A 27,769-nucleotide genomic window follows, 5' to 3' on the forward strand; every position below is an offset into this window, starting at 1 on the left:
TATCAATGTTTCCCAGTGATGGGTTGCAGCTGGAAGGACAAGCGTAAAACATATGCTAAATAAGTTGGCGGTTCATTCCGCTGTGGTGACCCCAGATTAATAAAGGGACTAAGCCGAAAAGAAAATAAATGAACATATTATCATCATCATCATCACGTATACAAAGTTAAAGTCTTTAAAAATAGCTATTAACTATTTTAAACTGGTATCTATCTTTATCCTATACACAGTATTAACAGTAAATTAACAAGCACTATAACCATTACAGTGCACGCTTTTGTGAAATACTATTAACCTAAACACACTGCTTCAAGATTACTTTAATGCAGGGTGTGAATTACAGGGGGGATTGACCCCCCCAATTAAAGCTTGATCCCCCCTGAAGGACATGAAAACAGCATGTATGGGGGGTCAGCCCTCTAAATAGTATGTTTGATCTGTATCTTAAATACTAATATTACTAATTAAATAATTGATGATATAAACATACTTTAGTTAAGTGTTTCTCAACCACGTTCCTGGAGGATCACCAGCACTGCAAGTTTTGGATGTCTCCTTTGTCTGTCACACCCATTACAGGTGTTTCAGTCTCTGCTAATGAGCTGATAATCTGAATCAGGTGTGTTTGGTTAAGGAGACAGGGAAAATGTGCAGAGCTGGTGATCTTCCTGGAACGTGGTTGAGAAACACTGCATTAGACCACCCTATAATGGATTATACCATTGTGAATGCGATTAATCTAGGCTGATAGACATGGTAAGTGTTCACAAAGCACTTGTCTTGTAAAATAGGTGTATATCCTAAAAGTAAAGTCAAATTAGATGCATAGTTTCACCTACAGTTCGACCAGCTGCCCTGCTTTAATGTGTGTGCGTATGAGGTAAAAGTCCTGCTTCCAGATATAACTGTCTATGAGTTAAAAGTCCTGTTTCCAGATATAACTGTGTATGAGTTAAAAGTCCTGCTTCCAGATATAACTGTGTATGAGGTAAAAGTCCTGCTTCCAGATATAACTGTGTATGAGGTAAAAGTCCTGCTTCCAGATATAACCAAAGAGCATACAACCGCCTAATAATAATAGTAATCATCAAAATTATTCTAAACTCTTTGATAACTGTGTATGAGTTAAAAGTCCTGCTTCCAAATTCCTCCATCTAAGGTTTTTGATCATTTTAAACTAAACAATTTCCCACAAAGTACCCTGCTTCATAGCACATTATTCTGCAATCATACACTACGAGAATAATAAAAGCGAGCTGGATTTTAGGTGAGTTAATAATTAATATTATTTTTAAAATTAATTCGATCTTATAATAATCCTTAAATAATAATTTCTATTTTATTTGACAGTTTGATTTTATTTTATAAACAAAATTTTGCTGCGTTTGATTGAAGGATCCAGACGGGACGTCACATCCTCTGAATGCGGGCCAATGGCGGCACAGGAAGCGACCACAGAAAGACTTGTTCGTGTGTGATGAATAAATACGCCGTCATTCATACCGCATCTCTGCACTATAAATTGTTTTGGATGTGCATTGACCTGTTGCAGGGATAATCGCTGTCCCGTTCCCAGGATAATAAGGACTCGACGCGGACGCAGAAACAGCGGAAAAGCGTCGACATGTTTCGCGGTACTAGGCCGCACAGAGGCGGTTATCGCCATCCCCCGCCGTCTCGTGGTTTCGGGCCGCGTCCTGGACCGGGCCATCCCCCGGACCGAGACCCTTACCGTCGGCCGTCCCCGCGGAGGAGATACTCTCCGCCGGACCCAGCAGATGAATACAGAGGCGGACGACCGCAGAGAGGCTATGGGGTATGGAGTAAACAAAACACTGCGTTATAGCCTTACATGTAATGCACAGTGTGTTTATACTCACAACACTTACTGTATGACTGGTGGCACCTCGTTTGTCGCATTAACTTCAAGTTAGCACGATGTAGTTTAAGCCAATTTAATGTAAATACCGTCGTACGTGAGCATGGCCTTAAATTAATATTCATAACTTTGACAATTACCTTCCAACTTTACGTGAACTGATGAAAGGAGCATTGTTTATTCTCAATTGTTTAGACCTAATGCTATATTGTTCTTCAGAGTGCCGTATAAATGTAATAGCGTATGTTGTATACATAGTATTGAATTACCATCTGATGTCATTAGTGTACTCTAGAAAATCTGGAGTATTTACACTTCATTTTAGTAGTTAGTCAGAGATTAAAATTGATTTAATAGTTATATCCACTAAATGATTTAATATATATATATATATATATATATATATATATATATATATATATATATATATATATATATATATATATATATATATATATATATAATAAATAAATTATTTATAAGTATTATTATTAGTAGTATTGTTATTAGGGCTGCACAATATATTGTTTCAGCATTGATATCACAGTGTGATCATTCGGAATAGTCGTATCGCAGTATTAGAATTTATCATTTCCATGTGTTTTGATGTCTGTGATTGTATAATGATTTGAAAAGCATTCAGGTGTAAGAAATTGCATCATTTGTGAAATTAACTACAATAAATTTATTGAATTATTTTTATCATTAAGTTACTTGAATACTGTAAGGGTCTTATTTAGTTCAGTCGAATTGCACTTGAGCTCGTTTTCCTTCTTGATGTGGTTCGTTTGGGCAGGTGTGAATGTAGCTATCCCACTCGAGTGCGCACCAAAAGCGGACCACAAAAGCGTACTGAGACCTCCTTAAAGAGGTGGTCTCGGTATGCTTTCAAATAAACCCTTGAGCAGTTTGTTTGTGGTGAGATTATGATCCGAAGTAGTACAGACTCAACCGTAAAAAGTACTGTGTCTTTTTGGACTAATATTTCCAGATGATGACTGTGTCAAAATTAGGCATGGGACGATAAACATTTTCAAGGTATGCCGTGTTTTGGAAAACTCAAGGTTTTAAAACCACCTTAATATTTACATTTACATTTAGTCATTTAGCATAATCAAGCAAGCATCAAGCATTAATATTCTGCTGTACCTTTTCTAAGGTATGTGTAAGATCTTTTTTATTATTTATTTATTATAATTTTTTTTTTAGGAATACAGAATCTCCAGCAGAAAATATCCAAACATGACATTTTAAATGGTAAAGAAATCTGTGGTTTTAAAACAAATGAAGACAGCAGAAGTCAATGATTTATTTTCATTATTCAGCCTGACATGTTTACTTCTCCAAAATATTTTAAATGTTTCTCAAAATCAAATATATTGTGTCCAAAGCGGAAACAAGGATGTGTATTTTACCCAGACATTTAAAAGGAATATATTTTACAGCAGTAATCGCGATAACGTGATATTTTTATCCAAGGTTATCATATTGTCAGAATCAAATACAGGCCCATGCCTAGTCACAATACATTAAAATATTGTTTTGCAGCCAAAAGCCAAAAACCCAAAAACGGCAGAAAAATGCTACAATATATCAGTTGTTGCCCTTGGTCCGGACCAAATGAACCAAACCACAGATGTGAAAGCACCTGTAAACTCAGGAAACGATTAAACACATTATTTCAATTGTATCTGTTTCTTTTTTTTTTTTAATTATCTTTTTTATTTTCTCAAAAAGTTTTACAATTACACCAGGTACATGTCAGAGGTCACACATCTGTATACACTCACAAATATAAGCACAAATTCTAAACATCCACTTTCTCTTTCAGCAGTATATGCTTTCCTTTTGTGCGCACGTACACTAATGTTATACACAATATAGAAATAAATAATAATGAGTAATAATTTAAATAAATAAAATAGAAGGAAAAAAAAGGGGGGGGGGGCAATTAAGTAAAAGTAAATAAATAAACCAGTAAAATAACATATGCATACACATCAGCAACACAACTATGTACATGTAGGGAGTGATCCTTCCAATTTTAAGTTAATCGAAAAGTCCAGGATTATGGGATGTTGCATAGTTGGTCCATTTTTCCCAGATTGAAATAAATTGTTCCATTTTCTGATTTACAAATGCGGTAATTTGTTCCATTTTATACATTTCCATTGTAATTTCCATCCACTCATTTAGGGTAGGACTTGTATCTGTTTCTTGATTGTATTTATAGATTATGCATGAAAATACTCACAACACATGAAAATATAGAAATGCATTGCAAATAGCACAGACCATAATGAAAACTTGTTGGGGGACCCCAAAAAGTTTATAGATTGCTTATTGGTTTTTATAAAGATGCAAATAGTAAACATTTATTCATCAATCTCTGACTAAACATGTGCATGAAAATACTCACTTGCAAGTAGAGAAATGCGCTGCAAATAGCACAGACCACAACGAAAACGTGTTGAGGAAACCCAAAAACATTCTAGATTGTTTAATAGATTTTATGGAGATGAACTTCCACTGCAGAATCATCCCAATAGATCTAACATTATAATTTCTTTTCAAATACAGATATTAGGTCATCTGGTGAAATTGCGTTCATATCGTTTTATATATATATATATATATATATATATATATATATATATATATATATATATATATATATATATATATATATATATATATATATATATATATATATATATCGCAAATAATAAAATATGGCAATGTTAGATTTTTCCAATATTGTGCAGCCCTAATTATTGCAATTATTTGTTTTTTGTTTCCATACAGAGGTACAGCCCATCACCTCCTCGTGGTGGTCTCCCTGTTGATCACAGTCTGGTCATAACTGTGGGCAATGAGTTGAACAGTCCATCAAGCTTTAAAGGAACAGATGCTCCCTATGTCAGGTAAGATGTTCACCTTGTGTGATTGAACAATACATTGACTCCTAAAGGTACAGTTAATAGTTATGCATGTTAAATTACTTTCAACTACACTGTAAAACCCAAAAAGTTAAAGTAACTCAAACCATTTAAGTTCAAAAACAAATCCTAATGAGTACTGTGAACGTAATCCATTTGAGTAAACGAGGCAATACGAGCATGGTAAAACCCGATAAATAAAGAGAACTCAAATCAACTGAGTACTGTAAAACCCAATAAGGCAACTCAAACCGTTTGAGGAAACCGATTGCTGCAAACCATTTGAGTTAAAAAAACGAGTCTATGTGAGTACTGTGAACTTACTCCATTTTAGTTGAAGTAATGAGGTATTTAATTAACTCATTACCTTCAACATTGAGTTCAAAACTCTTTTCAAATGAGTGAAATTAACTTTCAGTAATTTTGAGTTGTCTACACTCATTTCGTTTAATAAAGTTGACTGTTGGGTTTTACAGTAAATTTCCAAATGCCAATATGCGCGCCCAAGCTGTGCGCCTGCATTGGAAATAACGAAATTGCACATGGAAAAGACGCAATATGTGAAAGGCACCTAGTCGTTTGTGATCTCCAGCAGTTGATCTTTTTCTTGCACAGACATGCTGGATTGACCCGATTTGTTGACAAATGGGTTGTGAATGCATTCTTTGGCAGTTTCTTGGGTTTCCAAAACTTTCCAAAGACGTCTGTTTCTTAAGCCGCCTTTCCACTGCATACGACAAGCGACAGACCGGAAGTCATTAATTTCCAATGGAGAGTAGTCCGGGAGCTGCGTGGAGTTCCGATCATCTCCATTCACGGAAAATTCGGATCTGATTTGAGCTGCGGATAGGTTGAAATATTTAAACTTCTGCGACTAGAGCGTATTTGACCAGCCGACCGGATGTGACGTATTCCAGTGTTGTCCAAGCAGGTCCGTGTGCGCGAGATGAGAAATAGTTTTTTTCGTTATTTTTTTTAATCAGAATAAAGTCTGAAAAAAAAATTCTATTCATAGATGAGTAATAATAATAAAAAAAAAGATTTTTATTGCTGTCTCCACATTCCCTCCAAACTTTTTTGAGGTCTGTGAATTTCTAGTATTCAATCATTCATTCAACCATGGTGAAGCAAGGAAATAAAGGCTCTTTTTGCACTACTTTATTTCGGAAACCACAAGAATCAGCTTCTCTCCCATGGTGCACGACAACACTGAAAATTCTGTGCGATTGCCATAAGAGGGCGTATTTCGACACTGGTGTCCAAATGTCGTGTGCAGTGAAGAGGCAGCTTTACTCGTTTTGCTGCTTCTGGGTTAAATTTTGCGCACAAATGACGAGGTATAACCAGGAGAATACGGTCATTTTTCAAAATAAAAGATCGTTCAGACTCCGATAATAAATAAAAAGGAAAGAAGTAATGATTTCTTGCGAGGACTGGGGATTGGGGACCACTTTGGTACACTACATCCTTACATTGCTTTTATTTGCCACAGATAAAAAAAAAATGAATGAAACAGTGTTTAAAAAAAACTCTTAATTTGCCACAAGAGGGTGTGGATATTCTGCTGTTCTCATGTCTGACCTCTGCGAATATGAGATACAAACCAATTGCACATACAAATAGGTGAACACACAACAATTCTGTAATCATGTTGTTTTGAACTGTAGGAACGAATTCAAAATGACGTAATTTCGTTTGTTCTTCAATTTCATTCGAAGTATACTGGGGCGTTTGAGGGATGAGGCTTTCACATTATTTAATACCATAGCGCTTGAAGCTATTATCTACTATGGAAATATTTGTCCCTTCATATGACTTTGAGTATGTTTACATGGATACCAATACTCAGATTTTAATACAATGAAGGCAATACTCTGATTAAGAGTCTACCATGTAAAGAGCGATTTTTGATGAGCTTAATTTGACTCCTAATCGAACTAAACAGAAATCAAATTAAGACATGTGGAGTATGCCTATTTTGTGGCATTATTGAAGTGCAGGACAGACGTGTAAACACCTTAAACTATTAGGACATGTAGGACTTTTCACTACATTTTGCAACAGGACACACACTTGGCAGTATGGCTGCACGATTCTGGCAAAAATGTGAATCACGATTTTTTTTTTTTGCTTCAAATCAAGATCACGATTTTCTCACGATTCTGTAAATGTAAAATAAAGGTTAATATGATTAGCCTATTATTATTGTTAATTTTCAAACATATGGTAAAACAACAATAATAATATTAGGCCTATGTGTAGGTATACTGTTGCTTAAAATGCAAAATTTCGTATGGTCATTATGGTGGACTTGAACAGATTTTCAATATGTCCTGTTTGTTAATTCATAGTAAAATGATGACATCAGAATATAACTGTTCATAATTATAAAGTTGATTTATTATGTTTAAGACATGTGCTTGTCATTTGTCATTGACGACACTATTAGACCATTATATTTCCATTATATATAGGCTAGGGTTGTTATACTGACACAGTAAACATTTATTTTCATCCACAACACTGTGTTCGCTATGAAAGAAAAAATATATCAAATGTTTGTCGTAATCAAAACTGTAAAATGCGATATGATCATTTAAATGTGCGCACTGGTTTCACTTTCACTTCCGGGTACGGCTCATGGCTGCTTTCACTGTGAGAAGAAAAAAACACACACACATGAGAATCATACTTGCCGCACGGCCCTCAAACGATCGCTCTCTGCAACAAACTGAACGTTATTTACAACTTCATTACCTGTTATTCACAGCCTATGCAGGTTCTGTTCACAAAAGAAAGCATCAAGCTTGCATGCACGTGCTCTCGGTAGTAAACAAACTGTGCCTCAGCTCACGTGTGATTTTGCGACAGTGAATACATCATTACATGAAGACAGAAATGACATTTTTGGGTGAATTATTCCTTATAAATACAGTGTGTGACACTTTTAAGGTGTCAATGTTGCTGTGAAGATTTGTGCGACTGCCTTGCTTCTCTCCTGACCTTGAAAATATAATTGGCTGAATCGTAGAGAAGCTTAATTAAGATCGTGTGTAGGGTCGAATAGAGATCGCGATCTTTTTTCGATTAATCGTGCTGCCCTACTTGGCAGTGTCAAGCTTTAGAGGACAAACAAATGAGAATGGCTTTAAGCAAGAGAGCATGTGTTTGGTGCAAGCTGGAAGAAATGGACATTATGAAGTACCTCTGAGTTTGTCACAGGGGCATGAATGAAAAGTTAGGGAATAAAATGGCAGAAGTGAGCTGTTGCTTGAGAATTTATATCCGCCTTCGTCTGTTTGCACATATTGTGTCAGAAATGAACTGCTGTTGAACTTTAAAAAGCAAAGCCCCCAAAATCACATAGTGCCATGACAAACATGAACTGGTGTTGCGTTAAACACTGGATGAAACTAGCGTCCAATGGTGACGTGATGACGTTACTCGAACAATGTGCTATAACATGCAAAACGCGATCATGAAAGGAAAATTCAACTCATGTAAACCTTAAAGTCTCAATAAAGTACTCGAGGGTGTCTTGAACCTTTAGGGCAGGGGTCACCAAACTTGTTCCTGGAGGGCCGGTGTCCTGCAGATTTTAGCTCCAACCCTAATCAAACACACCTGAACAAGCTAATCAAGGTCTTACTAGGTATTCTTGAAACGATCAAGCAGGTGTGTTGAGGCAAGTTGGAGCTAAACCCTGCAGGGACACCGGCCCTCCAGGACTGAGATTGGTGACCCCTGCTTTAGGGCAAATAATTAGATCACTGATGTCCAAGTAAATGTCACTCTTTGCTCTCTTTCTTGGCTGCTTTTTGATGTTGTGATTTCTGTTCACAGGGATTACGCTGCAGGAGACTCCCAGTATAAAAAGTCCTATTACTCTCCACGGAGGTCAAGCTATGATGAACAGGGTGATAAGGGTTCAAAGAGGCGCAGTGTTAGTCGTGGCCGGAGCAGAGGACGGAGTCGCAGTCCCGGCTATGGACGCAGCAAAAGCCGACCACGCAGCCGGAGCAGGAGTCGAAGCTATAGTCGTGGAAGAAGTCGTGGCAGGAGTCCTGAACGTGCGAAAAGCCGAGGCCGAAGCAAGAGCAGACCCCGCGGGAGGAGCTACAGCAGAAGTCGAAGCAGAAGTCGCAGTCGGGATAAAAGTAGGGCCAGGAGCAGGGCGAGGAGCAAGAGTCGGCCACGCAGCCGCAGCAGAGAAAGGAGTCGTAGCCGGGGGAGAAGCAGAGGAAGGAGTCGTGCTCGGAGTCGCAGCAGTAGCACTAGCAGCAGTGGCTCCAGCAGGAGTCGCCACAGCAGTGTCAGCCGGAGAAGCAAATCGGGTAAATTTAAGAGTGAGCAGGAGGACTTCAGCGAGCTGGAGAAAGCTCGACGACGTAAAGAGATTCAGGATATGCTTGTAAAGCCTGCAAAGTCCATTTTGAAGAAAAGAGTGGATTCCTCCGAGACTGATTCTCCAATGCTAATGCAGGTAACCTCCTCTCAATATGTCTTGAATATAAAGCAGTTAGGGTATAGAAGAGGTTATTGACCCATTTTACATTTCCTGCTTTTTTAGTGGCGGAAATCGTCATAGTTGGGTAAATTTAGAGTGCAATGAATATTTGCTGAAATAATCAAAGAAAAACTACACGATGGTGTTATCAAGACTTAAAGAAAAAGGAAAAAAAATTGTGAGACTGAGAACGGCAGCCAGGAGAGAGCATCAAATTTGTGACCAAAGCTCATGACCTGCACATATTAAGTTTTTGTCTTATATTTAACATTCAAAAAACAAAGTTTTTTCCTGAGCTTTGGTGCGACACCCTATTTATTGAAAATTGTCAGAGAAAGAGTATTCATAATTTCACAAATAAAAAAATGTCTATGAAGATACAGTTGAAGTCAGAATTATTAGCCCCCCTGTTTATTTTTTTCCTTTAATTTCTGTTTAACAGAGAGTTTTTTTTTCAACACATTTCTAAACATAATAGTTTTAATAACTCATTTCTAATAACTGATTTATTTTATCTTTGCAATGATGACAGTAAATAATATTAGACTAGATATTTATCAAGACACTTCTATACAGCTTAAAGTGACATTTAAAAGCTTAACTAGGTTAATTAGGTTAACTAGGCAAGTTAGGGAATTAAGCAAGTTATTGTATAACGATGGTTTGTTCTGTAGACAGTCTAAAAAAATATATAGCTTAAAGGGGCTAATAATATTGAGCTTAAAATGGTTTTTAAAAAATTGAAAACTGCTTTTATTCTACCTAAAATAAAGCAAATAAGACTTTCTTCAGAAGAAAAAATATTATCAGACATACTGTGAAAATTTCCTTGCTCTGTTAAACATTATTTGGGAAATATTTAAAAAAGGAGGCGGCTAAAGGGGGCTAATAATTCTGACTTCAACTGTAAGTGTCCAACAATGAAGATAAATTGCTTATATACACTGTTTGTAAAATATTAAGAGCTGTTTTTCTTAACTTGCTATGTCACACTACGACATTTTTATACAGCAGAGTTCATAAAGTTTACTGAGTCAGACAGAAAAATAAAGAGCACACAGCTGAACTGCATGCCTGCTCTCTACAATAAAATCTGACAAGTGTCTTTCATGTATATTTGGGTTATAAACATGTGTAAGTAATATGAAACGTTCACATATCTTTTGCGAGTTTGTGATTTGAGATGTAGAACGCATGGAAAGCGTCCGCATAGAGAGACGCACTGCAGCGCTGCTGATTATTGTGGGTGTTTACAGCTGTTTGACGGATAAATATGAATTTGTAGCTAAATTGTTAGTGGTGCCAAGCAGTGTTTCCCATTGTTTACATTCTTGTTTACTTTCTCGCTACGACATACCGTTAACACTAGAAAATGTGCAAGTAGTTGATCAGTTTCAACAAATAAAAACACTTACAGGTTGTGGCTTACAATCCACAGCTTTGTCGGTTGTAGAAGTTTTCAGCCGAATCCAGCACTGAACTGGGAGAGATTCTGGAAGCTGTCCTTAATTCTCTGGAACATAATTAAGTTAAACTGTAAGCACTTCTGTCTTTGTGTTGTGTCCTTTGGAAGCCCAAATATAGAAACGGAAGAAGCTCTGTGGAAATAGCAGCATTTGGACGCCATTTTAGCTTTCTCTGCTACAACATTAGAGCGCTTCTGACCACGCCCCTTCGTTTTGCAGGGTGTGTGCACGTGGTGAATGCACATACCTGGCAGCTTGTGTAAACTTACTAGCCCCAAACTTCATTCGCTGTAGGCTTTGGTAAGCTAACTCTGTAGAAGCTGATGTCTATTTGCATTGAACTTTGAGCATATTTCATTCAGAAATGCTGTTTATGTTCACACAGCTACATTACACATCATCTCAAGTATAAAATATTATATAGTACTGGACCACCCCTTTAAAATATTTTACTTAAAAGCATTTTACTGCCTACTACCAACTTAGCAATTTGTGTTTGAATCATGCTTTGGTCATGGAGGAATTTTTTAAAATTTTTATTTTAAACCTTATTAGACTTATATAATTGAAAATATTCAACAAACTTCCCCTAGGCACAGTATGAAACAATCACACTATGCAAACATGGCCTAGTGTGAGTACATCCTTAGTTAGTATTATTCTTTGAAAGTTTTAATTATGACGCAGGTTTGTCTAAAACATGTCTAACTTGCATTTTTCAGAATAGCGATTCCCCTCGAGGAAATTCAGATGGGGGTCTTTCCCACGAGGCTGAACAGCTTCTCTGTGCACTTTCCAAAACCATGGATCCAAGCGTATTGTCTTCCATGCTGGGCAAAAGCTCTGATGGCAATGTTCTGGAAGAGCTGATTAGCAAGATCCATCCATCCCGAGAGGACCTAGGTGATTTGTTCCCTGCACACGAGAAGGGAAGGCAGACCTCAGACCTCACAGAGTTCCTTGGAATGATAGCCGAGGTAGCACAACAACACAATCCAAAAAAGAGTCTTACAGAAATTGAAGATGAGGAGAAGTTTCTCTACGGAGATGAATTGGAGGCGGATGAGGTGAAACCGGATAAGGAGATTGCAACTGATTCCAGCTATCCAGATACAAAAGAGCATGGCACTACACCTTACAGTTTTAGCCGTACTGTAGAAAATGTGCCAAGCCGTTCCTCTGCCACACCTGAGGTGCATGCTGAGGAAGAACCACATGATTTCCTACCTGGAGTTGGGCCGCAAGATGTCAAGGTGAGGAGGGAGGTTGAGGAATATGAGAAGATACAAGATTTGCTGAAAACAATTGGCCTGGATCTCGGTGTGGCTGAAATAAGCAAGATGGCAGCAAGGACGCAAGAACGCCTCCACGGCAGCATCCCTGCAAAAAAGACACCTGTTCGTCGGCATTCAGATAGAAAGCACCGGAGTCGAAGCAAAAGCTCCAGCAGCAGTAGTGGAAGCGGCAGCAGAAGCTCCAGTCGCAGTCAGAGCGAAAGTCAAAGCAGAAGTAGAAGCCGAAGCCGAAGTGGCAGCTTAAATCACACCTCAAGTCGCAGCAAGAAGAAACCTGTCTCTCCTAAAAAAGCTTCTCCACATGTACATAGCCAGAGCAAGAAAGACACTCAGCCTGCTGTCCCAGAAAGCAACTGGCCTACAACACCCACTGTGGCTCCTGCACAGAGTTATCCTTCCCGACCTGGCGTTTTGCCACATCCCCCTTACCCAGGACCTCCCCCACGTGGGGTAATGCCTCCTGACTACCGTACACATGGTTACGGCGCATATGGTAATTACATTCCCTACATGCCCCCGGGATGGCCAATGTACCCACCTACAGGTATGCCAGTACCTCCTCCAAGTCAAATGGACCCCTACAGCCTCCCTAACATGGAGCGACCTTTTATTAAAACGATCAAAACGTCGACAAGTGAGAGTAAAGCTGACAATAAAAAAGGTTAGTGGTCTTCAGAGTTGATTATTTAATTCAGGAGTAGTTGAATTGTGTGTGCTATTGGAGAATTTTAAAGAATCTTCGCATGGGGGTATTCAGTACAACAAAGCAAGGGCATAGAATTAGCATGGACGGGAGGGTACGTGTCCCCACCAATATCCACCAATTACTGAAATGTCCCTACCTATAATTTAATCGACTTCAAAATAAAATAATGCTCCGTCAACCCTTAGCAACCTACACGTGCACAAAGTCAAGTTCGCCTTAAGTTTATCGTAGTACTATTAACCAAGCCTGTGCAATTAATCCAAATTCAGTTTCTATTTTGGCATCTATGATTATAAATAACAATAATTGGGATTAAACAGTTAAACTGCGTCACACACCTCTATAATTTTCTCTACATTCATACCTCCCCAAAGCCCGACTGCAATAAAATCTTGTAAATTGACTTTTGTGCCATGTGACGTGATTGTTATTTGTATTGTTAAGGTATTATTTTATATTATTAAGTACTTTATTCAGGTTTTTAAAAGCGCAAAACAGAATTTGGGCTGTTCAATGCATGCGCTCTAGGGATGTATGTCCCCACCAATGTCAAGGGCTAATCTACGCCCTTGCAACAAAATATTATTGAGATTATTCTTGATGTATGAGCGGGCACCGCCTTTGCAATCTTTTTGGCTCAACATTTCCAGCCTCATTTACTTCCACTGATTTTTAGACATTAAAAGCAGCTTATTATGCTGCAAACGGATCTTTTCTATTTATAATAACTTATTGACTTACTCCCAGGACATTTATATCGAAGTTGATATTTAGCCGCACATTGTTGGCTCAACTATGGTCAACCTCCAACCTGGAGGACCAGGACATACACACATACACTACAAACTAATTAGCTTACTCAGTTCACCTATAGCACATGTCTTTTGACTTGCGGGGGAAACCGGAACGCCCAGAGGAAACCCACGCTAACACGAGGAGAACACGCAAACTCCACACAGAAATGCCAACTGACCCAGCCAGGGCTCGAACCAGCGTTCTTCTTGCTGTGAGGCAATCGTGCCACCCACTGTGCCACCGTGCTGCCTTTCTTATTATATTAGTCTACTTTTTATGTATAGTTGTGAACAGTTGTTTGTAGAGCAAGTAGTTTGACCATTTAGTATTCCTAGTCATTTCTCCCATAGGCAACTGAATCAGAAGTACTAAAACAATCACAAAACTGAGCGCTCTTCTGTGTTGTAGCATAAGGTCAATAGGCAGGCCTTAAAATAGTTCATGTGTGCATTAGCTTATAAAATTAATTTGCATGAACAAGTTTTTGATTTTTGTTTCTCATAATTTATCAGATTCATAATTTTTAAACTCCCATATTGTTTGCTTATAACACACATAGGGCTGTCATAGGGCTGGGCCGGTAAACGATATTATATCAAATCACAATAAAATTTGTCAGTAACAATAAGCTCTGCACTTTATTACTCCATATTAATCTAAGAGCATCTCACACAGCAGAAATGTGCATTAATCGGAATCTAAAAGTGTGTTAATATTAGAGATATTTTGCCACCGAAAGTTCATCGACCGAAAAAGTTATGCCAATTAATGGACCCTTTAATTTTTGTGGATTCAGTCATTGTGGTGGAGATACTCTTAAATTTGGAAGCATTAACAACTTGTATTGAAATATATCGTTATCGTTCAATATGGAAAATAATTATCGAGATTGCATTTTTGTCATATCGCCCAGCCCAAGGCAGTCGTTTTAAACACAATTTTGATTATCTAACTACGAGGAATAAAACTAACCACCGCAACTGCAGTGTTCACTTTTTCTAATACTTTATTTCACTACTTCATTGTGCATTGAATCTTAAAGAAATCAATAATGGATACAAGAGTGTTTTAAATGGGGTTTTCTCCCTGCCAACTGTTTGCAGTGTTTTAAGACTGAAGTATTGAGAGTTTTGGCAATATTTCGGCTTTCAAGCAAATGAAAAGGAAGAACCAGCCAATTTAGTTCAGCCAATATGCAACATTTTGCAGCAGATATGTCCCTGTGATGCAGCAAGACATTAAATATTAGGTCTCGTTTTACTCAACATAAATGACAAAGTAAAAGCTGTGTAAGTAACATTTTATTAAAATAGCTTAAAGTACTTTCAATTGTTTTTCTGTCGAATAAATATATCTAAATGAAAGATATTTAAAAAGCTTTACAATTAATAGATGTGCAGCCAATAAATTGATTTTTGTGACACTGGAGCATTTTAAAGCCATGATTAATCAGCAGATCGCTCGTACCTCAGCTTGTAAACAGACCAGCAGATCTTCGCGGCTTTAAAACACTCCAGTGTCCCTGTATCTGTGGTTACACTCAGTAAACAGCGGTGAGTTCGATGAACAGATGAGCTTCACGGCCAATCACAGTCATTTCTGTTGAGCATGTGAACACAGTGGCAAATCAGCAGTTTATGAAATTCATTCATTTTTTTTTCGCCTTAGTTCCTTATTTATCAGGGATTGCCACAGCGGAATGAACCACCAACTATTCCCGCAAATGTTTTATGCAGTGGATGCCCTTCTGGCTGCAACCCAGTACTGGGAAACACACATACACACTCATTCACACACAAACTCATACACTACGACCTATTTAGTTTATTCAATTCACCTATACTGCATGTGTTTGGACTGTGGGGGAAACCGGAGCACCCGGAGAAAACCCACACCAACACGGGGAGAAAGTGCAAACTCCACACAAAAAATGCCAACTGACCTAGCTGAGACTCATAACAGCGACCTTCTTGCTATGAGGAGACAGTGCTAACCCCCTTAAGCAAAGATTCTTTAAAATCTATTTGTTTTATAGTAAGCAATGATTTACAACGTGAAAACGTTTGGGTGATTTTAGACGTTGCACGTCACTATTAACCAACATGATTGATGATCATTTTAGCACCTTCTAAATTGGATGCTGTGGCTTCTAAAGCGATCACTAGTGACCACTTTCAGAGGAAAGAAATGGAAGACAAAAATACAGCCAGTCAGAAACAAAAGGTAATCCCTGGAAATATTTTATGAGTGTGCAAATAATGTATAATTGTTGCTTTGTCTACAAATCTGACAATTTAAGCATAGAGATGGATATTAAGTACTGTGTATGTCATAATGATTATATAAGTCTTTAAGATTCCTATTCCTGTGTTTTTTTTTTCGGAAAACAATTCTGCCGTAGGTCACAGAAGAGCTTGAAAAGCTAAGAATAGAAAGAGATGTTCGACAAAAGAGGAAAGAAAATCTCTTAAAGGATGTGGAGACATTGAGAAAGCAACAAGGTATGTTTCTTCTAGTGTAATAGAAATGTTGTTAATGTAGGGCTGCATGATATTGGAAAAATCTTACATTGCGATATTTTGTTATTCTACAATTTATATATATATATATATATATATATATATATATATATATATATATATATATATATATATATATATATATATATATATATATATATATATATATATATATATATATATATATACACATACATACGCACGCACGCACGCACACACACACATATATATATATATATATATATATATATATATATATGTATATGTGTATATGTATATGTGTATATGTGTATATGTATGTGTGTATCTATATATATATATATATATATATATATATATATATATATATATATATATATATATCTATATATCTATATATATATATATATATATATATATATATATATATATATATATATATATATATATATATATATATATATATATATATATATATATATATATATATATATATATATATATATATAGCGATATGAAAACAATTTCACCGGATGATATGATAATGCCTATCTAAAAAGGATTTGTTACTTTAGATTGATTGGGATGATTCTGAATAGGAGTGTATCTGAATAATAGCCTGTTTCCACTGTGTGGTACAGTATAATGCTGTGTGTTTTAATGCCTGTTTTTGCTGTTGGAACGGTACCGTACCACTTTTTAGGTACCTGGCACAACAAAAGTGTACCAAAAGGCAGAGCTAGATGCACAGCTGAACACTATTGGTTTACAGAGCTGCATCACTAGCTTGTGCACAAGGCAGGAGAATGAAAACAAAGGAAGCGCCATTTTTAAATACACAGCCGAGACATTACACCGTCATTTTATATAGATATTGTAACGAGCCATGGTCGCCCCGTGCTCAAACAAACCTTGTTGTCTTGATGAACAGCCACAAAAAGCAAAGGAGAGCTGAATTTGCTGTGTCCTGTCCTGAAACAAGTGGTTTCACTTTTCTCTAGAGCTTGGTCACCATCATATGGATTTAACAACGCTCAAAAATGAAATTTGTAGGCAGCAATTACATTATTTAGCCACAAAAATGTGGTGACAAATAGCCATCATAAATGTGCCACTGATTCTTCAAAAATGATCATCTAGTAATAAAACATGGTTTTATGAGTGAATAACTGAATCATTTATTGAAAATGAGACTCTAATTTGTACAACCCATGTTTATTTTTATTGTGAGATTTCTACATTTAGCATTATCAGCAACAGTAAGTAGTAACGGTGAGTTTTTCAACAGTCATCTTTTATTCAGCTGATTGTCTTCATTTTATTTTTAATAAGTTAGTGAAATATCCAGCTAAGGCTTAAATCTGTAAGTGTACAGTGTTTAAAACTATTGATTCATCTATAAAAGAGTCGACTCATAGTGCTTCAAACGAGTCGTCTTGATAACGAGTCATTAGGTGTTTCGTGATGACGCGGCTACGAAACACAAGTAGTTGCACGCGCAAACCCGGGAGATTTAAAACCTGCGGCCCCGCCCACTAACTGGTGATATAACTGAGCGCCGCGGATATAACAGAGCGATTCGCGGATATAACTGAGCACCGCCCCCTCTCTATTCTACATTTGTCTCCTCCCCTTTTTGGCTACTTTGAAAAATGGTCCGATCCGTGACTGAAAAACCATTGTGTGATCTGAACTGTGTGATTAGTGATCTGTTACACCACTAATTGCGAATGATCACAGTACCATATTGATGCTGAAATTATATATAGTGCATCTCTAGTTTAAGGGTTTGCTGTATTATACAGTTTGCTTTTTTCTTTCAGGGGAGCTTCTTCGGAAGAAACGAAGGGAGAAAGATGGACACAAGGACCCTCTGCTGGTAGAGCTCGGTCGTCTCCAAGAGGATGCAATGGCGCAAATCTCTAAGTTGCGTACTGAACAGAAAGAGGCAGATCAAAAACATGAAGAGCTGGTTAAAGTGGCGCTTATTCTCGGTGTAGACAAAGAGTCGAAGATCTCTGTGACCCATGGTCAGCAGCAGAGTAAAGATTCAGCCAGAAGCCCAGAGAAGTCAGTGGCCAAAACCAACACCTCGTACAATAAGGTAGAGTTGCTCATTCTGTTACAGGAACACAGGTATTTACATATCATCATAGGCTATGGGGCTGGGAAAGTAAATCGATGCATTGCAAATTAAGGAATGATTCTGCATCGATTCTGAAATTCTCAAAACATTGCAATTTTTCTGTCTATCGATTCTGAGCTTAGTTTCTACCACAAGATGGCGCTGTATGCACTACAAATCATGTGGAATTAAAGCTGTGGCGAAAGAATACATTTGACAACTTAGTACATAGTACATGACTGGAAGCACAAGCACTCTATGCTCTCTACATTTAAAAACTAACCTAGAGCACTGTCTGTTGTTTTAAACTAGCCTAGAGCGCCATCTCTGTCAAACACTAGCCTAGAGTGCTGTCTGCTGTTAAAAACTAGCCTAAAGTGCCATCTGCTGTTAAAAACTAGCCTAGAGCGCCATCTGCTGTTAAAAACTAGCCTAGAGCGCCTTCTGCTGTTAAACACTAGCCTAGAGTGCCATCTGCTGTTAAAAACTAGCCTAGAGTGCCATCTACTGTCTAACACTAGCCTAGAGCATCGTCTGCTGTCAAACACTAGCCTAGAGCAACGTCTGCTGTTAAGAAACTAGCCTAGAGCATCGTCTGCTGTTAAGAAACTAACCTAGAGCATCACCTGCTTTTAAAAACTAGCCCAGAGCGTCGTCTGCTTTTGAACACTAGCTTACAACACCGTCTGCTGGTAAACACTAGCTTAGAGTTCTGTTTGCGATTAAAAACTAGCCTAGAGCACCGTCTGCTGTTAAACTATAGCCTAGAGCACGTCAGCTGTTTAAAGACTAGTCTAGAGTGCCATCTACTGTCTAACACTAGCCTAGAGCACCATCTGCTGTCAAACACTAGCCTAGAGCATCGTCTGCTGTTAAGAAACTAGCCTAGAGCATCACCTGCTTTTAAAAACTAGCCCAGAGCGTCGTCTGCTTTTGAACACTAGCTTACAACACCGTCTGCTGGTAAACAATAGCCTAGAGCGCTGTCTGCTATTAGAATCTAACCTAGAGAACGTGTGCTGTTAAAAACTAGCCAAGAGCGCCGTCTGCTGTTAAAAACTAGCGTAGAGTGCCGTCTGCTATTAAAATATACCCTAGAGCGCCGTCTGCTGTTTAAAACTAGCCTAGAGCACCATCTGCTGTCTAACACTAGACTAGAGCACCATCTGCTGTCAAACCCTAGCCTAGAGCGCTGTCTGCTTTAAAAAAAAAATTACCTAGAGCGTTGTCTGCTGTTAAAAACTAGCCTAGAGCGTTGTCTGCCTTTGACCACTAGCTTACAACACCGTCTACTGTTAAACACTAGCTTAGAGTGCTGTTTGCTATTAAAATCTAGCCTAGAGCGCCACCTGCTGTTAAAAACTAGCCTAGAGCGCCATCTGCTGTTTAAAACTAGCCTAGAGTGCCAGTTGCTGTAAAAACTCGCCAAGAGCGCCGTCTGCTGATAAAATTAGCCAAGAGCGCCGTCTGCTGTTAAAAAGTAGCCTAGAGCATGGTCTGCTGTTTAAAACTAGCCTAGAGTCCCAGTTGCTGTAAAAACTTGCCTAGAGCACGGTCTGCTGTTAAAAATAGCCTAGAGTGCCGTCTGATGTTATAAACTAAGCTCAGAATTGATTCCACAGAGAAATGATCTATGAATCACAATACATTGATTTATTGTCCCAGCGCTAATACTTGTGTACTAAACTGCCACTTATAATATTAATATACTTAATCATATATTTCAAGCGTAGTTTAGATTAAGTATTTTAAATAATTTGTGAATTAATTCTAAGTCTATTAAGAAAAATATATAGTATATTTCCAAAATATAAACCATAATATTCAGTCACATTCATATCAGTGCACGGCTCAGAGCTTTGTGACTCGTCTTTGTGACTGCTTCTGAAACATGATTGGTTGATATTTATTTTTAGTCCAGTGGTCAATTTAATTTTACCGTCTTTACTTTCTTTATGATCAGATGCACAAGACCTGTGCATGTCCATGCTGAGTGCTAGATTAAAGCTAATTCATGTCACATTTTGACTTAAGATCAGGGACGTAGCGGACATTTTTAAAGTGTGGGGGACGGCTGTATGAGATCATATGTTCATATAATTATTAATCACCTGTTTCTAAATGGTCTGTCTCTAAAAGTGAGGGGGACGGATCCCCCCCGTCCCCGCCCGTTGCTACGCCCCTGCTTAAGATAATCATGTAGTTCAAATGTATGTATTTAATTGTGTGTGTTTGTGTGTATGCATGTATGTGTATGTTAGGATTTTTATTTTATTTGTATATATATATTTTTTTTTAAAGATTTGATTTCTTAACTTGGTGAAACACTTTTTAAAAGCCACAGTTTAGGTCCAGGATGGATTATCATACAATTGCTTACATGGATCATGTGTGTAATGCTAATGTAATATTTACTCTTTTTACTGTTATGTTAGTGTCTGGTGAAAACATAACCTTTTTAAATTATGTATTTTGTAATTATTAATGTTATTTTTGATAGTGTTTAGGGTAGACGTTTTTTTTTGTTTGTTTTTTTTTTTTTTTACACCTGCTGAAAAATCTGACTGGAATGACCTATAACTGTTTGGAGTTTAAATGCATCTGGAAGATTCTAATTCTGATACTGGTTAAATTCAACTTCTGTGATGTATGAACACCCCTCACCCTATTTTAAGGTTGTTGTTTTTAGCATAGGCTTCCATAATTATTGCTGATTATTATTATTATTAGACCATTGTTTTGTTTCCACCTAAATTTCTCTATAGTCATTCATTCATTTTCTTTTCGGCTTAGTCCCTTTATTAATATTGGGTCGCCACAGCGGAATGAACCGCCAACTTATCCAGCATATGTTTTACGCAGCGGATGCCCTTCCAGCTGCAACCCATCGCTGGGAAAGTGGCTATATACTACAATGTTAAATTGATGTTAGTGCTGTCAAAAGACTACTCGCATCTAGAATGAAAGCTTGTATTTAATTTTATTTTATATATAATTTTTTTATTTTTAATATATATATATTTTTATATTAAATATATATATATTTATTTACTTATTATTATTATTATTATTATTATTATTATTATTATTATTATTATATATATTTTTTTTTTGGTGTGTCTGTGTACTGTGCAAAGTTTGTTTTTGTTATTTTAAATACACAAGAATATACGTTAAAATAACAAAGTTTTATTTTGAATGCGAATAATTGTGATTATTCGTTTGACAGCACTAACTACTATTGATTGAAATGCTTATGTTAATAAGTTTCGATCTTGTTTTTTTTTGCAAATACATACATTTTTTTTATGACAATTTTTTTTTTTAGATTTTCAAAAATACAGATAAAACAAACTCAATGAAAATGCATTATCAAATTTAGTATTTCTTATCATTGTTTTTATTGCAATTGCGCTCAATACATGTTTGGATAGTTCAACAAATGTTGTATGACATAAAAGCCATTTTGGATCTCTTTTAAAAATGGCTTTTTAAAACTATGGTAGCGTCTCCTCGGCTGGAAAACAGATGGCCTGTTTTGCAAAGGTAAGGCTCCTATGACAACTTTAATGATTGGTCTTTAGGATATGAGTTATGTTTGTTGCATTTAAACTTGGGTACTTGGGTAAATAATAAGTATTTATCAGATTTTTCTGTCTTAGTTTGACTAATCACTATTACTTACACATTTTTTGTACTGCCTAAACTAATCTAGGTCGCCTCCTTAAAATCAAGAGCCTCTCCTGAAAAGCTGAAGACGTCTCCTCTGTCGAGCAGCCATTCCCTGGACACTGCTGCAGAGCAGTTCGAGTACTATGATGCGGGAAATCACTGGTGTAAAAACTGCAATGTTACCGGTGGTTCAATGTTTGATTATTTCATGCATTTGCACAGCAAAACGCATAGGAAGGTACGTGTGCCAATTTAGATCTAATCATTTAACTTTTTTGGATTGGATATGATTTTTTTCTTAATTTGTTTATTTCTGCCAGCTGCATCTGTGCTTGCTTTAGTCATCAATTGTTTTTCTCTCCCATAGACTCTAGATCCGTATGACAGACCTTGGGCAAAAACAGAGAGTGAAAAGAAAGGACCAGCTGCAAAGAGGACTTCAAAGCCAGCCAAAGGTAACCTTTTTATTCAGAAAACTTCATTTTTAGCTGCAAAATCCTTTATTTTATTTTACACTAGGGTGAAAATTTGTTTCAACGTGAGCACCGTTATCGAACTGGAATCGTTAGTCATGTTTTTCTTCCAAAGACGGCAATTAAAGTGCAAACTGTATTGTGTAAAAAACATTTGCAACCAAAGCACCATCCAGGGAGTCAACAAACAAATTTGTCACTTCCTGATAAACCGACACCAAAGCTACGTCCCAATTGGCACACTATACACTAAGCCCCTATACTGAATGTAACCCCAAACCATGATTTTTCCTTCACCAAACTTGACTGATATCTGTTAGAATCTTGGCTCCGTGCGGGTTCCCGTAGGTCTTCTACAGTATTTGTGGTGATTAGGATGCAATTCAAAAGATGATTCATCAGGAAAATTGACCTTCTGCCACTTTTTTTTAAATGATCAACTAGAAGTCAAGTTCTTTCTTGTTGCTCTTACAACTGGGTTCATCGACAAGACTTTTGTCAGGTAGTGTAGGTGGAAACTATTAAATGAAATCTGTGGAGTGGAGAATCTGATTTGTTAAATTCTTTATGATTCACTTATTGGTTCAAGTATTGGTGCCATCTTGATTGCAGTAGCATGAGCTATAGTTTTCTTATAGTGTGCCCCATCATTGGAACAGTGCAAGGGCAGATTGCCAGCCATAAAAATCATTACACATTTTAGATAAATGTGATTAACTTTTGTTGTATTCCTCTCTCAGGCTCTGAGTTCTTGGTCCCAGTTAGGGGATTCTTCTGCCAGTTATGTGAAGAGTTTTTTGGGGATCCCATTTGTGCTGAAGCCCACGTCACCTGCCATACTCACAATGAGAAATACAAGGTAACTTAACTGTTCATACCTGGTATCAAGATGCATTTTTGTCGATCTGATCACAAGTGGACAAAGGAGACTCATTACCGTTCACATTTGCGTTCAAATGGGTTTGTTTTGTCCACTTTCTGTAGGCAGTGATTGTATTCCCCTGATCTTTTAATCGAACACTGCGAAAGCTAGCACAATTTTGAGATCGAAAAGTCTTAATTGAATCTAACCACAATTTTATTGACCGGATGTGATTGCCTAATATCTGTTTGTTTTAATCAACAGGCAAAATTGTATGAAAATCCACTCTATGAGCAAAGGAGGAAACTTGACCGTCAGGCTGGCTTAGAAAGCCAAAAGAGTTCAGTGCTCAAACGAAAGCATGAAGATGATGATCATCAGGATGATATAAAAAAATCTAAATGCAACAAAGAAAGAAAATTGTCTAGTAATGTAATGGACACAAAACCAGAATACAGCAAGGAGGAGGACTACAGGGATATCAAAGAGAATGACAGTAAACACAAGGAGAAATACAAAAAGGATGAGTATGATAAACTGAAATATAAGGAGGAGGAGGATGAGAGAGCCAGAATAAAGAAGGAAGAGGAAGAGAAATCTAGGTACAAAAAAGATGATGATGAGCGAAACAGGTACAAGAAAGAAGAGGAATACTCTCGTAGGTACAGAAAGAAGGAAGGGGAGAGTTCCAGGTATGAAGAGGATCGTTACAGAAACAGAGACGATGATGATGATGATGAATACCATCGATACAGAGATGATGATGATGATGACAGATACAGATATAGAAAAGATGACGATAGGGGCCGGTATAGCAGGGAGGATGAGAAGCTAAGATATGACAAAGAGGAGGATAAAAGATACAAATACACTCGAGAGGTAGAGGAGAAGTCAAAATACAAAGGGGAGAACTGGGGGAAGTGGCCTAAATCAAAGTGGGACGAGGACCAAGAGAGTAGCGGCAAGTTTGATAAAAAGGAAGATAAAACGCCTTATCAGAAGGGCAAGGGTGGTTTTTTCAGAGATGACAAGGCAAGCGCAGGAATGTCCAATGTAAAAGATGTCAAGACCGAACCAGAGAAACCAATTGAGCCTCCTAAAATCTTATGTGGCCCAAGTCCTGCCTTGTTAGCTAAACTTCGCAAAAAGAACGAGGAGGCTGCTGGTCGGCCTGGCTTTGGAAAGTTTAGTCGTAAAAAGCCACAAAAGACTGCACTGGAGAAGGAGGCAGAGAGGATGGCGGCACAGTTCTTGAAGGAAGATGAAGTAGAAAAAGAGGAGGAAGAGCTTGATCCTTTTTCCAAATCTGTAGCTGCTGCAAAATCCATTGCAATCAAGTTGACAGGAAAGCCTGTGATTCCCCCCTCAGGTGAATGGCTGGCATTCAACGAAAATAAAAGTAATGCTAATTTACCTCCTCCGCTATCTCCAATGGTTATTAGGAAGTCTTTTTCAGGTGTGCAGAATAAACCAACACCACCTGCTTTAAGTGAAAAACTTCCTGCCCCTTTAACAGGAACGCAGAAGGGCACAGCATTGTCAGCAGACCTTATTTCCAAGGCATTTAGTGGAGAAGAGGTACAATTAAAACAGGCAAAGCTTCTTGAGAGCCCTGTAGAGATCTTCAACAAACCTGCTCCACCTCCGTCTCCCACTTCATCTTCCGCCCCATCTCCCACTCCACCTTCCGCTCCATCTTCCACTCCGTCTCCCGCTCCATCTTCTGCTCCGTCTCCCGCTCCACCTCTCGTTCCATCTCCCGCTCCACCTTCCGTTCTATCTCCCGCTCCAACTCTCAGTGCAGCCCCAGAAATTGTAAAACCCGCCCAGTTGAAACCTGTCCTTCAACCTGAATGTGTTGTCACTCTCGAGTCTGATGTCGCCGCTCCTGGAGTGCCTGAGCAGGAGCGGAAGCAAACTTTAGTCCTTCGTCCTCCTCCTCAGCATCCATCTAATGTCAGAGCCCAGCCCCCTAAAATGGTGAAGCCAAAGACACTTGCAGCAGGAAAAGCAAAAGATTTATTTGACATTTTCTACAGTGGAGGCACCACTGTTAAAACCTCTGTTAGTGCCCTAGTTGTCAACAAACAAGACCCTGGATTTGCACATTCGTACAGTGGCTCAACCTGTAAAGACTCAAACAATAAAGACAAAAAAGTTTGTGATATTTTCCAGGGCAAAGTACCCCCTTCTAATGGGCACTCGCAAGTTACAGCAAATGAAGAATCTCTAAAGAACAAGGAGTCAAATGTTGCTGAAAGGAAAGATGATAATGAGTACTCAAAGATTGCTCAAAGCAAAGAATCTCCCAAGAACGAAGACTTAAATGTTATAAAGAGTGAAGAATCTTCCAATAATGATTACTCTGAAGTTCCCCAGAGCAAAGAACCTCTCAATGAGGATGTAGACATTCAGAGCAAAGAATCTCCCAAGAATGAAGACCTTAAGGTTACACAGAGTAAAGAATCTTTCATCGAGTACCCAGAAATTGCCCAAAGCAAAGAACGCCTCAGCAATGAGGACTCAGAAATGGCTCAGAGTGATGAATCTCCCAAAAACGAGGACTTAACTGTTTCACAGAGTGAAGATTCTCCCACAAATGAGGACTCAGAAGTTGCCCAAAGTGAAGCACCCCTCAGCAATGAAGATTCAGAAGTGCTTCAGAGTGATGAATCTCCCCCAAATGTTGAATTAAAGGTTTCAGAGAGTGAAGATTCTCCTATGAATGAGGATTCAGAAGTTGCCCAAAGTGAAGAACCCCTCAGTAATGAGGATTCAGAAGTGGTTCAGAGTGATGAATCTTCCCAAAATGTTGACTTAAAGGTTTCAGAGAGTGATGATTCTCCAGTGAATGAGGACTCAGAAGTTGTGCAAAGTGAAACCCTTAACGATGAGGACATCAAAGTGGCTCAGAGTGAAGAATCTTTCAAGAACGAAGACTTAAATGCTTCAGAGAGTGAAAATTCTCCAGTGAATGAGGACTCAGAAATTGCCCAAAGTGATACCCTTAACAACAGAGACACCGAAGTGGCTCAGAGTGAAGAATCTTCCAAGAACGAAGACTTAAATGCTTCAGAGAGTGAAAATTCTCCAGTGAATGAGGACTCAGAAATTGCCCAAAGTGATACCCTTAACAACGAGGACACAGAAATGGCTCACAGTGAAGAATCTCCCAAGAACGAAGACTTAAATGGTTCAGAGAGTGAAAGTTCTCCAGTGAATGAGGACTCAGAAGTTGCCCAAAGTAAAACCTTTAACAACGAGGACACAGAAGTGGTTCAGGGTGAAGAATCTCCCAAGAACGAAGACTTAAATGTTGAACAATCGTTTGAGGCAATCTTAAAACCTAGCATTCAGAATGAAAACGATGCAAAAGAAGTTCTTGATGATCAGCAAGCTTTTAAATCTATTGATATCACTATGGGGGATGTTACTGACATGGAAGTTAATAGTGTGGACACACTACTGCAGACAAATAATGAGGAACTGCCTCTGGATTCAGAGGAGCCCATGGCATTCTCTCCCCTTCCCGGCTCTTTCACTGAACAACTGAACTTGGACACATTTGAATTCAGTTTTGAGCCTTTGTAAAGGACCTTCCAAGAGTAGGTTTAGGGATGTACATGTTAACTCTGAATGTAAATACGTGATTTTGAAGTATTCTTTGTATTTGCTTGACCCGGTTAGAATGTTTCATGTCTATTCTTAACCTTTTGGCAGGTAATGCCAGTGAAAGCGTGGACTGAAAAGCATTCATTCTGAAGTGGGTGCCGGGGGAAGGAATCCCTCTAAGAGATTGAAAACTTTCCTCAAGTAATGAACCATGAATATGTGTAAAAGTTTTGCTTTTTTTTTTATCAAAAACACCTGGTGTTGAGCTCCTTGTTTCCTTATTTGTTTCCAGCAGAAACCATTCCTTTTTCCCCAAAGGTAACGTAAAACATATAACGAATATGATGTGTATCAAACATTTCAGACTCTAAAACCATTTGCTCTATTCGTTTCACTTAAATCACCGAAGATATTTTAATGCAGGAGTCAGAAAGATCCAGGCTCAGAGAAGACAAATGGCGTGGCGTTCATGCTTCAAGGACATATGCATTCACAATTCTGCCCAGAAAATACCCGGCTTGGTCTCTGTAGTTTTTACTTACACTGTACTATGTGTTGGTAGCTTTTCTTTCTAGATTTATTTTTTCTTTTCTGAAAAACAAACAATTGAAAAAAAAAAAGTGTTAATGTTCATATTGCTACCATGCTGCATTAGCATCTTCAGATAGTTGGTGTAACTGCACAAGTTCTGTGCTAGCTCAAATAAATCACAGCAACCCTTTCTGGCTTTGCTTCTTATTAACATTATTGCTGCTGTTAGACTTGTGCATCCTTTTTAACTTGTGTGTACACATTGATTTAACTTGACATGAGTGGAATTGATTTCTGCATGTAGAGCTATTCTTAGGTTATTTTGCATTGAAAAATTTGCATAAGTACAGTGTGATGGATGTTATACCTACAACTCTATTCTGGATCATTGTATTACTGTATAGCATTC

The 27,769-nt window shown here is 37.9% G+C and overlaps 1 protein-coding gene across 5 annotated transcripts; it reads left to right on the plus strand.

Moving 5' to 3' along the window:
* Positions 1-1,417: 1,417 nt before the first annotated feature.
* On the plus strand, positions 1,418-27,550 carry znf318 (zinc finger protein 318). 5 transcript variants are annotated; one of them, XR_008838683.1, is made up of 13 exons: positions 1,418-1,816; positions 4,685-4,803; positions 8,662-9,301; positions 11,514-12,747; positions 15,710-15,810; positions 15,989-16,088; positions 17,909-18,189; positions 21,926-22,120; positions 22,250-22,337; positions 23,096-23,214; positions 23,482-27,030; positions 27,122-27,147; positions 27,253-27,550. XR_008838683.1 is itself a non-coding variant. In XM_056470336.1 (12 exons), exons 1-11 carry the CDS (start codon positions 1,625-1,627, stop codon positions 26,806-26,808), a joined length of 6,396 nt encoding a protein of 2,131 aa, XP_056326311.1. In that variant the 5' UTR covers positions 1,418-1,624; the 3' UTR covers positions 26,809-26,822; positions 26,938-27,550. The 5 variants fall into 5 exon arrangements, 2 of the variants coding, with proteins under 2 accessions (XP_056326311.1, XP_056326309.1); XR_008838682.1 differs by having other exon boundaries at positions 27,125-27,147; XR_008838681.1 differs by having other exon boundaries at positions 27,122-27,550.
* The last annotated feature ends 219 nt before the right edge of the window (positions 27,551-27,769 follow it).

This window comes from Danio aesculapii, chromosome 13 (genome assembly GCF_903798145.1).
Source record: "Danio aesculapii chromosome 13, fDanAes4.1, whole genome shotgun sequence".
NCBI classification, from domain to species: domain Eukaryota; kingdom Metazoa; phylum Chordata; class Actinopteri; order Cypriniformes; family Danionidae; genus Danio; species Danio aesculapii.